The sequence below is a fragment of the Asparagus officinalis genome, chromosome 7 (assembly GCF_001876935.1).
Source record: "Asparagus officinalis chromosome 7, Aspof.V1, whole genome shotgun sequence".
NCBI classification, from domain to species: domain Eukaryota; kingdom Viridiplantae; phylum Streptophyta; class Magnoliopsida; order Asparagales; family Asparagaceae; genus Asparagus; species Asparagus officinalis.
Window position 1 is genome coordinate 116,677,265 of NC_033800.1, and position 13,369 is coordinate 116,690,633.

General features: G+C 38.0%; 1 protein-coding gene across 1 annotated transcript in view; it reads left to right on the forward strand.

Moving 5' to 3' along the window:
• The window catches only part of LOC109847722 (serine/threonine protein phosphatase 2A 57 kDa regulatory subunit B' alpha isoform-like), a 17,648-nt gene continuing 11,068 nt past the window's right edge, over positions 6,790–13,369 (forward strand). The window contains exon 1 of the mRNA XM_020416952.1: positions 6,790–8,181. Coding sequence (XP_020272541.1) covers positions 7,009–8,181 — 1,173 coding nt within the window. The 5' untranslated portion in view covers positions 6,790–7,008. The remainder of the gene's footprint in view (positions 8,182–13,369) is intronic.

Consider the following 13,369-nt stretch of genomic DNA (forward strand, 5'->3'; position numbering starts at 1 on the left):
CACTATGGATTGTTTCTGCCTGCCATATGGTGAATGCACCTTTATTTGGCCCTTTTGTATTAGCCTTGGCCCTTCTGTATTGGCCCTTCTGAAATTTGTTCTGGCCCATCTGTATTTGGCCAGTAACCTATGGCAGTGTTAGGTGCATTCTGTTGGCCCTATAGTTTTGATGATGATTTGTCAAACAATTTATCGCTAATCTATTCTCTAGTTTTTGTTGTTTTGTTTTTCTCTTTACAGGTAATTCAACAAACGATAATCAAGCGTTAAAGATTCAAGTTCATGTGTGTGCATTCACCTAGGTATAAGTTTAGTTTGCTTACGTATATCGTATGTTTATATGTAAGCTCAATATATGTGCACTTAACACAATTTTGACGTTTTCTATCAAATAAATGATTTCTCATCAAACTTCATTACAATAGTTTTTATTTTATATTTACAGCTCATTCACACTTGTTTATATATATATATATATATATATATATATATAATATATACATGATATATACATACGTATTTACAAGTCATATCTCAATTTTCATGTTCACAAAAAAACAGGTTTTTTGAACACTTTTCAAAAACAGGGAGTTTTCACAAACAAAAATTGATTTTCCAAAAATTCCTTTTCAAACATGTTTACTTCATCATTTAGAAATTTTCCTCAAAGTTTTACTATTTTTGGAATTGATTTGATATTTTAATGTATTTTCAAAATCAGCCCAAAAAACCTGTCATATGCCATGTATCAGTTCGTGGTCGATCGCCAGCAGCAAACTTTCATACTATGGGTTTTATGTGCTCGCGGTCGACCATGACGGTCGACCGTGAATCCATCAGAGACTTTTGCGGTCGACCGCCGCGGTCGACCGCCGCGGTCGACCGCCAGCCTTTAAATCTTTTGTTTAGTGTTTTTGTGCTTCGCGGTCGACCGCGAGATTTCCACGATCGATCGCTGATCTCATAATTGCTTTCCAACGGCTATTTTCTGATTTGATTTTCTGGGGCTGTTCTGGTCTTTTCAAGTTTGTTTTGGCTGATATTTTGAGTGGGTATAAATACCCTATTGCTGCTCTCTTTCAATCAATCAAGTTTTGTTTTACAGTGAAGTTTTAACAAAAATCTTAAGTGTGTTTAAAGAGCTGTTTAAGCGGTTTCTGATCATCTGCTTTAAAAGAAGTCAGCTACAATAAGAAGAGGCTTTTCATTTCAACTGAGGATCCTATCCTCATCATCCTCTACTGTTCTTCTTGTTTATTAAGAAGTTTTCCTAACTCATCTTTTCATATAGCCTATAATTTCATTTTCATATCTTAGCTATATTTATTGAGTTACATATTTTTTTTTCATTCATTGTTATCACGCACACAATATTAAGCTTAATATCTTCATACTATATAGTGTGGGTTGTGGGGTGTGATTTAGTGAGTGTGAGCTTCATTTGCGTTCTCATTTGTTGTTGAGAACAAACTATTGTATCTAATCTTTATTTGTGAGTATCACTTGTAATATACGTATACACCGAGAGGAGTGTGAGGCGAGAGACAGGGTCGAATCCAATAGGAGTGGCGTCAGTTGACGAACCTAGGGAGAGGTTGCATCCGAGCACTTGAGGAGGAGGACACGGGCTAGGTTCCTACACTTAGTGTGTAAAGTGTGATTGCATAGTGTTGGTTGTACTTAGTGTGTAAAGTGTGATTGCATAGTGTTGGTTGTGTGAGAGTTTTCGGTAAGCTTGTAAACCGAGTATGTAGAAGTTACGGCTTCCAAACCGGATTGTGATAGTGGAGATCTCCTCGAGGTGAGGAGCGAGGACGTAGATCGTGGTGACCGAACCTCGTAAACATATCGTTTGTTTGTGTTTTATTTAGCGTACTTTTTATTTTTTGCTTATTCATATCATTCTTGCTCATATCTATCTTATATTATTTTTGCAAGAACAAATTAATCAATATAATTTTTATTGGCATTTAATCGGGATTAGATTAGCATAAGACCCTAAGCACCCCCCCTCTAGGGTCTAACAAATGACACGTCAGTAATCAACTGACATAGAATACGATGACTCTCTCGATGCACAAGATCGGGGACGTCCTCCAGGCAATCCACATTAAATTGAGGAGCCTCTCTAATCAAAGGACTCCCGTCAAAGGAAGCATAGGTGATGCCACTTTGACCGAACACTTCTCTATCAAAGAAGGCTATGGACGGGAAATTAACTGCAAAGAAAAAGTTTTATATATCGGAACGCAGTTAAAAGAATATTTCTAATGCGAAACAAGGATTTGAACTCATCCCGTGAATTCACGATATAGAATCACTACATTGTGATTGGCGAGATGATTTCCTTTTTTCACACACGAGAGATAATGTACATTATCGTGTAAATAACACGATAATATATCATGCCTTACAAAGTGCGAAACAATGTGAAATTGCCCCTTTTGCTTTGAGACGTGTTTTGACCAAGCAAAACACATCTTTTAAGCATCGACCCCCACAAAGGAGGGTACCAGCTCTTCCCGAATGCCTCACGAAGGAGAGAAAATGAGGATATACATGCAAAATCCAACTTTTGAATGGAATAAAGTCAAGAGAACTCACTTCTATATGATGAAGCCACGAGATCCTCTCTCTTAGGTGCATGAGAGGTTGATCGACTCTTCGGGATGTGTGCTCTCTTTGGAGACATTGTCAAAGAGTGAATTTTATCCGGAATCCTGCAAAAAAAGTAGGGGTTTTAGGTTAAAATCCAAATAAAATCTCAAAGGGACCTATAATCAAGAGCTTTAGGGTTGGTTTTTACCAAGAATTAACAAGTATCAAGCTTCAGTGAAGAGGGAGCAAAGGAAAATGCGAGCCTTTGCCGAAATCCTACAAAAAGTTGGTTTTTAGGAGAAATTCAAAATAAAACCCAAAACAACCCAAGAATCAAGCCATAGCCTCGGTTTTGATCAAGAACCAAGAGGAAACAAGGCATAACAGAGAAATATAATGGCAAGAAGTCAAACCTTGAAGAACAAGTCTGAAACCCTAGGTGAAGAGCCTCTTCGAGCAAGATCCAAATCAAAATTGACGATTAAGGAAGGAAAAACACTTATAAAAATCTTTTGGAGGGTTTTGGAGTAAGTTTGAACTCAGAAAAGTGGTCGAATAAAGCCCAAAAAGATTGAGAGTTTGGACTTAAAACCCCCAGGAACCGACTGTCTATCTTCGTGCGAGACAGTCGACACTGTCACGCATATGCGAGACAGTGTAAATTGTCTCGCACACATGGGACAGTAATGACTGTCTCGCACAAAGGTTTAACTCGACGTGTGTTCAAGGTGTATTTTCACGGCATCCTCGATTCATTTACAATGCATTACAACACTCCACTGGGTATACAAGTATAAATTACATCTCCTTGAACCTCTAACGGGTATATGAGGTTAAACTAATTCACGAACACTCTGATGAGTATATGAGTACAAACTGATCCTCCTCGTCCAATGCCTTAAAAGCTTAAACTTTGTAGACTCCAGTTAATATATGAGTATAAACTGTATTCACGCCGCAATGGGGGTCAACGATGGTCAACGTGTTAACAATTTTGCCAAAATCAGGCTCGGGATAATTTTTAGGTCAAAGAATTATTCCGGGGAGTTTAATCGCAATCTAGATGCAAACTCCCTACAAAGATGATCAGTTTAACATTAACTCAACAATACGAGCTAGTTCAGACATCAACATATCAGATCCAGTTCCAGATTTCGATGATAATCAAGCGATAAATGCAGTACCAGAAGTATTTCAGAATACTCGACAAAATACTGAGTAAGCTGAAAGCCGAAGAAGTCAAAGAATTAAAACCATTCATATGTCCTTTTCACGCAATCTCCTCGATAAAATACTGAAGGGATTAAAAAACATAGTCTATCTCATCCAAAGTATTCCAGACTCCTCGATAAAATACTAAGAAGGCTAAAAACTTTGGAGGGGGTATCTGTAGGTGTCAAAAATTACCTATAGGTTCCCGAATACAGCTCAAGACGAAGAGAGAACGAAGGACGTCATTGTCTAAGTCAGGGAAGATCGTCCAAGGGCTAGCTGAAGCAAAAGGAAGCAAGGAAAACACAAAAAAATGACAACTCAAAGAGTCCATAGTTTCTAAGACAGTGTCAATTGTCTCGAAAATGCGAGACAGGTAGACTGTCTCAGAAATAGTGAGGCAGTGTAATGTCCCTTTAGATAGTTTTCTTGGACTTTGTGCGACCCAAGTGGCTTCATAATTGCTTGGGATCATCCATAAACATGGGGAGGTCGTTACAAACTGAAGAGGCACTCAAAATCCCCAGAAATCATGACATTTAATAGATTGAACGTCAATTACAAAACTGCCTAAAATCACCCCTTCTTCCGAGACAATAGACACCGTCTCAAAAATAGGAGTTGACGGATGAAGTTTGTTTCGACTTCTTATCTTCAAAAATGGTTCCCATGGGCTATAAATACTTCCCCTACACCCTTGTGCACAAGGGGGAGCAAATTGCCAGTAGAGAATTAGCATTTTGGTGAGCTTTGTGATCCACAGAGAGAGAGTTTTTCACATCCTGAGAGCCTTCGGTATTTTCCTTGAGATCAAACCTTGTTTTGTTCTTGAGAAGAGTGTTTATCTCACCTTGTTGAGATATCCACTTCTATCCTTGTTTCTAAAACAAAATATTGACTCCAAGCCTTCTTCAGATCAATCTAGATATGTGAGTCGGTCGTCCATGGGCTAACGCATCCCTGGCACAGGCAAAGATCTCACGCAAGCAGGGGCTGCTAAACAATAGTTTCTGCGTGTGTTTCTAGGGAGCACATCGATATTTTTTTATTGTAAAGAGAAGTTTTATCATTGTAAGGCTCACTCTTTTATTTCTATTATAAACAATAAACGTTTGTCATGGATTCTGCAATAAAAATCATTCCCGACGCAAACAGCTGTAGCAGTCAAAAGGTATGTGTGGTGACGTCAGCCACGTGAAATCTAAAAAGACTTTTCAGTTCCCTTATTTAATGCACACTCACGTCCGTCTAGAGCTGCTCTCATTTCACTCATACCCTGCCCAAGCCGACTCCAAGCGAAAGGGGCTAACTGTTATGGTGTTTTTAATCACCAAAGTATGACATTTGCTAGCAATGGACATGTGTCCCCCTACATGCACCGCTCAAATCGAATTAACGGTCAAGACCACCAAGAATCCCGACTTAGCCGACTCGTCGAGTTGACATATCATTAGATCAACTCGAAGGGCGGTACTTGTTGGTCCTCTTGTCAAAGACGACTCACTACGAGTCCACTCGACCAGTTATTCGACGCCTTACATGGTCGACTCGAAAAGCGTTACTTCTTGACACCCCTCGCTATAAGCCAAAGGACAACTTTAACCTCGAACCTCCCCCGCTGGCAGCGCGTTGGCATCACATTAAATACTTGGCATGTGTCATCATTCCTCTACCCCCAATAGTTTTGATGACACATAGGACCACGTCGGCACCGCACGCCCCTAATCACTTCGTATTAATTATTGAGGTGACCACTTCTCCACTCGTCGACTGACACATGTAAAGCAGATGCTGATGTGGCTGCCAACTCAGGCTCGTCAAAATTACCATTGTACCATTTTACCACCACTATAAAATAGGGGTATTGTTTTCAACAATAGAGTAAGCAATTTCTCAAAATTCTTCTCCACTCCACTACACTTAAGAACTCACACAGTTCATTACTTTCCTACTCAAGTCCATCACTGACTTGATTGTCGAAGGAACAATAGGGGAACTAGTCCTCGTCCTCTTATGAGTTGCTATTTGTGCAGGGAGAAGCTACTCAACTCAAAACCAGATATTCAGAGAAGTTAGCGGCCCTTAATTAACCTCACCCCCCATCACATTATCTGTGTGGTTATTAACATCAACACTTTTCAAACAATGTCTATTTCAAAAAAAATCTCCATACATATAGGGAGGTTGAAAATCTCATTCTCACTTCTCATGAATTCCCACTTTATGTGAGATGGACTATTCCCATTAAGATGGTAGGGGATATAGAAAGTATCCAGTGCAGTTAATGTATCACTTCATCAGATGATATCACTTCATCGACGTGGTTCCTCTAGCCAATAATAATTTAGCATGTAGAATAATTTGAAAAGAAGATTTCTCACTTTCGCTAGAGCTTTACGTGCCACATGTCAAATCTAAACTAGTATTTGATGAAAGAGGTGGAGGGGGAAGATAGAGATGGTTGAGTTTAATATGGTTGATTTAATTTCTTAATCTCCACGTTATTAATACAATAAACAAAAAGTTGAACTGGCATAACACAAAGAGGGCAAAATATTAAAATTGATAGTTGTTGTCATTTGTTAATCTCGTCAGATGGAGACTGGTTTTGAACCTAAGATTCGTTGAATGCGGAAAGAGCCAAATGAGAGAGAGAACAAGGTAAATGATGGCGTGACATTTTAATTGCAACGTGTTAATAATTAATTAAATAGAGGCATGAATGATGTAGTCTAAATTCACTTCAAAGAATTTAATTTGTTTTCTTGAAATAATTTTCATTTAGTGATACTCAAATTCTTTTCAAAGTTGATAGATTAATTTGAGATAATTATATTATAAGAATTAGGGAACCAATAACAATCAATGATTTGAGAGACTAATTTCTCTCATGCATGACTAACTATAACTACGACTATTTTTGTAAAAATACAAAAATCATTTCTTTTCCTTTCCGTTAACAGTTATCATAATTTCCCGAAAATGAGAGGAAAAAAAATTAAAATTAAAATTAAAATCCACTTTGTGTGATTGATTGATCGTCATTCTCCAATCTCCATTCACCGCTTCTCCTCTCCCCCCTCTCCTTCATGCCCCTCTTCCACTCCCTCCTCCGGCGATCTTCGCCTCAAACCCTAACCCTAACCCTAAACCTAATTTCCTCCAAGATCTAGGGTTTCATCCCCAAATCCGATCAAAATGCTGAACAAATTCATGAAGCGGGGCAACCGCAAGGTCCCCAAATCCGACGCCATCGAGCCCTCTGCCTTCCCTCCGGCCTCCTCGCTGCGCCGCCCCACCGACTTAACGCACTCTTCCTCGGCATCGCTCCCAAATCAATCTCCCCAATCCCCTCGTCGCCGCGCGTTGGAGGCGGAGGTGGAGCGGCGGCGGTACCCTCCTCCGCCCACAACAGCGTCGAAGCTCTCCCTTTTCCGAGACGTTCCCGTCGCTGATCGCCAATCCCTCTTCCTCCGAAAGCTCCAGATCTGCTCCCTCTCCTTTGATTTCTCCGATACCCTCAAATTCGCGCGGGAGAAGGAGGCGAAGCGGCAAACCCTGCTCGAGCTCGTTGATTTCATCCAATCGGGCTCCGGCAAAATCACCGAGCAGGTGCAGGATGAGCTCGTTCGTACGATCTCCACCAACATTTTCCGATGCCTTCCTCCGGCGTCCCACGAGAACACGGGCTCCGAGGGTGCGGATCCCGACGAGGAGGATCCGTATCTCGATCCGGCGTGGCCTCACCTCCAGATTGTCTACGAGCTTCTCCTTCGCTACATTGTGTCGTCCGACACCGATACTAAGATTGCAAAACGCTACATTGATCATTCATTTGTGCTCCGTCTCCTGGACTTGTTCGACACCGAGGATCCTAGAGAGAGGGAGTATCTTAAAACGATTTTGCACCGAATCTATGGCAAGTTTATGGTGCATAGACCTTTTATTAGGAAAGCCATTAATAACATATTCTATAGGTTTATTTTTGAGACTGAGAGGCATGCGGGGATTGGTGAGCTTCTTGAGATCTTGGGGAGTATTATTAATGGGTTTGCTCTGCCGATGAAGGAGGAGCACAAGTTGTTTCTTGTGAGGGCTTTGATCCCTTTGCACAAGCCAAAATCAGTGGGGACTTATCATCAGCAGCTGTCCTATTGTATTACGCAGTTTGTGGAGAAGGATTATAAGCTTGCCGATACGGTTATAAGGGGCCTGCTGAAGTACTGGCCCGTCACGAATTGCCCAAAGGAGGTGCTGTTCTTGGGAGAGCTGGAGGAGGTTCTTGAGGCCACCCAGCAGGCAGAGTTTCAAAAGTGCATGGTCCCTCTTTTTAAGCAGATCGGGCGGTGCCTTAATAGCCCCCATTTTCAGGTATGGAGCTTACTTTTATCTGTTTTTTTCCGTATTGAATTGCAGTAATTATTAGATTTATGGTATTGCTCCTTTACTTCTTTATAAAGGTTACTTTTTTGACAGGTTGCAAGTTTAATTTTTATTACTGACGTCTGTTAGATTTACCCTCAGAGAATTAAGTTATGTAGGTAGATATGAATTTGTTTTTCCAATATAGGATATGTTTTAGGGTTTCTGACATATGCAAGTACGAATAGAACACTAGAGGTTAGTTGGTTACCTATTGGTATTGGTTCTTTAGAAAAGAAAACTTTAGACAAGTTGCACATTTTATTTGTTATTAGTTTCATTGAGCTTTGCCCTGGGTAATGGAAAACATATCCGTAGTTATGAATTTGTTTGTTGGATACTCAAGGGGTGCTTTAAGTTTCTAGCATGTGTGGGAACAAATGTACAAACAAAACATTAGGCTATTTGTGTGTTAGTAGTATCTTTAGAAGAGAACTTGAGAGAAGTCGTGTGCTTTGTTTGATGAATAAAGCTACAACTTTGTCCTCAGATAACAAATATCACATAGATGAATGTGGATTTCGTGATTGGGCAGTTAGGTATTGTTAAGGTTTCCAGCACTTAAAGTTACGGTTTACCAAATGAAGCATCATATGTAGTTATTCCTTATTTCCCAGACTATCTTGTGAGTTACTAGTACTAGTTCCTTTAAAAAGGAAACTCTAGACCAATTGCATGCTGCATTTCTTGTTAGCAGTAGATGTTTGTATTTCAGATTTCGTAGATTATCTAGTGAACTGGGAAGGAAACTTTAGACTATTTTTATGTTCTGTTGTTAGTAGTATATATTAGCCCTGCCTTTGGATAATTAAATATCACATTGGTATATATGAAATGAATTCATTTGCCAAATAGTTAAGTTTATGTTTTAAGGTCTCTGGCCCATATATGTGCAAATATGCTGTTAGATGTTAGTATTTCCTTTAGCAGATACTATTTCCCATCCCCATTTGAGGAAAATATCATATCTTGTAATTTAGTATTGGTCAGTCTGATTATATAATATCATTTGAAAGTAGTACTTTGTACTATTTTAAGTGACCACATTCATCTAAAGCATTTTAGTATCTTATTTTGCACATTCATAGCTTTTAATTATGAGGCCAAGTAAAAAAGAAATCTGTGAATTGTTGTCTTGTGGTTGCCTTTATGAAATTCTTGTTGATGGCAATGCGCCGGGGGGGGGGGGCTAATGCTTCAATTTGTCAATACATGGTAGAATGGGTGTAAATGTTCTGTTTCTCCACAACACAGGAGCAAGTATTCCAAAAATAGACTAAAAGAACTTGAGATGCTGAAATTGAAATTTCATGAGAAATCTAGAATACACCTTTTGGTTATTTAATAAATGCAACCTGTAAAATAGAGGCAGAAGTTTTACTATATCAATGACATAAAGTATAATACACACATCCATTTTTAGTTAGATGCATTTATATAGTGCTAGTACTGGCAAAGCTTTTCCTTGTAAGTTGTAAGATACAAGGCCTTGGCCAATGAGGAATTAGTGAGAAGGTACGTAATTAGGTCCTTACCTAACCTAACTTCGTGCTAGCAGCCAGTTCCGTCCTGACCTTTCCATTTAGCTGATATTTCTTTATCATCTAAAAGAAATGAACATTATCTGCTATACTATAAATGTAGTGTGACTAGTGTCTATGCTGATGACGTTTTGGTTGTGCTATGTATTTCTCCTTGCCTTTGATGATATATTATTATCATGAGAAGTAAATCTTATTGATGAAATTCATTGAGTGGACTACTTATTTTCAAGAATCATTTTTAAAATTCTAGGGTTCACTCTTTTGGAATCCTTTTTGTTACTGTCGATTTGCTTTTGTTCTTTTTTATTTTTATTTTTATTTTTATTTTTTTGAGTATGTGGCTGACTTTAGAATGATTTGGAATTATCACATAGGCGTATATCATTGCAATTATAGTGTCATGTTTAATTTGTTGTCTTCATCGACAAAATTTAAGAATGTGATGGATGTGTCTGAGCAATTGGGAACCGACCTCATACAGTCATACTGAAGATCTTATATGGGCATTGCAAATTAGAATTTTATTGACTTTTAAATTCTGAATAAATAGAAATAATATTAGAGAGAATAATAAAAGAAAAGCTTTGCTTTCAAAATCATAAAAGAGTTCCAGAGAATAAATGAAAATTTCACATTGAAATATATGCAATTCAGTTTATTGTCTAAAGCATCCTTGAGCATATTTCCGTTCAAACCCTCCTGCCTAAATTCCTTATGATGGATTTTTCCCTCGCATTAATTGAAGCCTGAGCTCCCAATGCAAGGTAGGATAATGAGTTATTGATGTTCTTTTTTCATCTAGTTTTCGTATATAGTATCAACTTATCAATTGACTATAGGGCCTCAGAGGTTTGATTTTCTTCAATTCCAACAAGCTAGGATGTGACTTATATTCCCACCTTCTTCATTCTGGCTGTCAAGCTAATCAATTAATCAATTTCTCTATTGAAATATATCAATATATCATCTTAGAAGCATCAACTTCATCGAGCATTTGGGAGGTAAATCATAATGTTTTGAAATTCTTGACGGTGTATGATGTATCAATCTTCATATTATTGATGGTTTTAAACAGTGAATTTGTTGCCCATGGTGTGTAGCATATAGTTTGAGAATTTTAGCTAACAATCCTAATCTTAATTGTTTCAAATAATATCTCTGACTATAGGGGTTTTAAATCTTTTACACCGTAGATCTAATTGTATTGTCATTTGAAAGTTTTATTTGTGCTCCATGGTTCATTAAAAAAATTTGAAACCATGTCCCTTAATAGATAGGAGGTTGTATCATATAGCTTAAACTCTTAGAAGAAAATTTTCCATTTGAATGCACATTAACCAGATTCAACCATTGGGAGTTGAGATATAAGGTCTACATATTGGGTGCATTTTTTGTTTTTCATTTGAATCAAGTATTGACGTAGTGCCCGATATTGATATCTATTGACTGTGATATCTGATTCAAAGCATCCCAATTTGATCTGGTCAAAATGAGGTGGTATCGCCAATATTGTTGTTACAACATATTTAAGTTGATATTGGGTAATAATGACAAAACAATAGAGAATTGAGTTTTGAAATACTAAAGGTGGATTCCAAAGTGTTGCATTGGGAAAACTTCTAAAAAGTAATGAATAAAAAGTTTGCAAATAAAATCTGCATTATTTCGTGTATTATTATTACTAACTCGAAAACATTGTATTTTCTGCTGTTGGTAAAAATGAAGATGAACCAAAGTCATGATAATACCGAGTTCTCAAACCTTGATCTGAAAAGCATAAGCATTCAGATAAATCCAATTAGTAGGAATTTGAGGTATATATCCATTTCGATGCACATTGGTCATTAGATATCTTGAACTAATTGAAGTTGAGATCAAGAGCGACTAAGGGCATCATATAATTCCCCATCAACTGTACCTACACCTTGATCCTCTCCAATTTTGCCACAAGCGAAATGTTTCTTTCATTGTTGCCTCTTTTTTTCCTTAGATTTTTTTTGAGACGTCAGAATAGCATGCAAACAATAGTTGTGAGGAGCATGTAGCTGACTTGCCATTGGAGCTTATTGCTATCTTTTCCTTTTGTACCAAGCTTTTTACAATACCTGTTGCACCTGTAGGTGGAGAGGTTTTGTCTTAGTGGTGGTGGAGGAGGTTTTGTCGAAGGTCAGAGGAGGGAGAGGAGGTGTTTGTAGTCGATGGAGGTTCGAATATGTGGAGACGATAGTGGAGGAAATTATGACTAAGATCTACGCGGTGCAGTCCGCGTAAGCAGCTCATGCTCCCCTAAGTGCTTTTAAGACCTAGGTATGCGGCCTAGTTAATGCTTATTCTAGGAGGCCTTACAAATGGGCTAGGGCATCCGCTTTTCAAAACATTAACTAGGCATAATCAAGGAGAACACCTTTGATAGTGGCAAAAGGCAAAATGAAGAAGGCAACACGTAGAAAGGTAGGAAGAATTGATACAGAGATTAGTGAAAAGTGGAGAAGGCATTCGGTATCTCACATAGAAGATCAGATCCTTTCTGGTGCCACGGAGGTTTAGTTCCCTAATCTTTTAGTTTATCTAATGGTCATGCTTAATTTAGCAATACCTTGTCCTTGCAAATATAAGAAGATGAAATACACATTTAATGAAAAATATTAACTTAGTAATAAGTGGACATCTTTATCAACTATAGGAGTATATGTGGTCTTCCAGGAGGAACATGTGTTTTTAAATCCTATTACTGCTAGCCTTTTAGTTACATTTTTTAGTGTGTGAAGTACCTAAAATTTATGTACAAGTAGTTCTCAGGTGTTCATTGTATAGATTTAAGTGGGGGTGGATCTCAGGTGTTCATTGTATAGATTTAAGTGGGGGTGGAGGATGCTTCTTTAGTGAGTTGATTAACTTGTACTAGGAGAAGATTGCAGATCCGTCGACTTGAGTGTGTGAAAGTTTCAAGTTTTTTAACTCATGATTAGTCCTGTAGGTCTCTTTTGTATCTAATTATTGGTATACTCATCTGGCTATAACTCAATATAAAATTATTTCTCAAATAATTTTGTCCAATATATAGAACCCCAAATAATTTATATTTGAATTCTAAACATTGATTTTGTTGATCATATTGAGTTGTTGATTCAAACTTGGAAATTCCATTTTATAATTTTCACATAATGGCATTTGCCTCTCCTAGTTAGGTTGTAGCTCAACCTTATTGACGCAGTTGCACGATAAATACATCATATCTTATTGTATTTTGGCCATGATCAACAGTATGAATTGATGATTGTGACACAGAGCTTACTGACACCCATAATGGTCCTAAAACTAAGATAAATAACATGGTGTTCATTGTTTGATATACATGAATATATTTATTTTCAGATAACATATTTGGCAGGAAAAAGAATATCTATTTAGATCTGATGTCAGATGGTGTGCTATGAGACCTGAACTTAGATTAAGAGGTATGTCTTATGCATTGTGCAATCGATTTAAGGGGTTTGATTCCCGTTTCGGTGGTGGATCATCACTCTCATGATGACGGAAAGGCTGGGAAGTAAGTTTGTCGACGCGATACAGAGCTTTAAGGGGATCCTGTT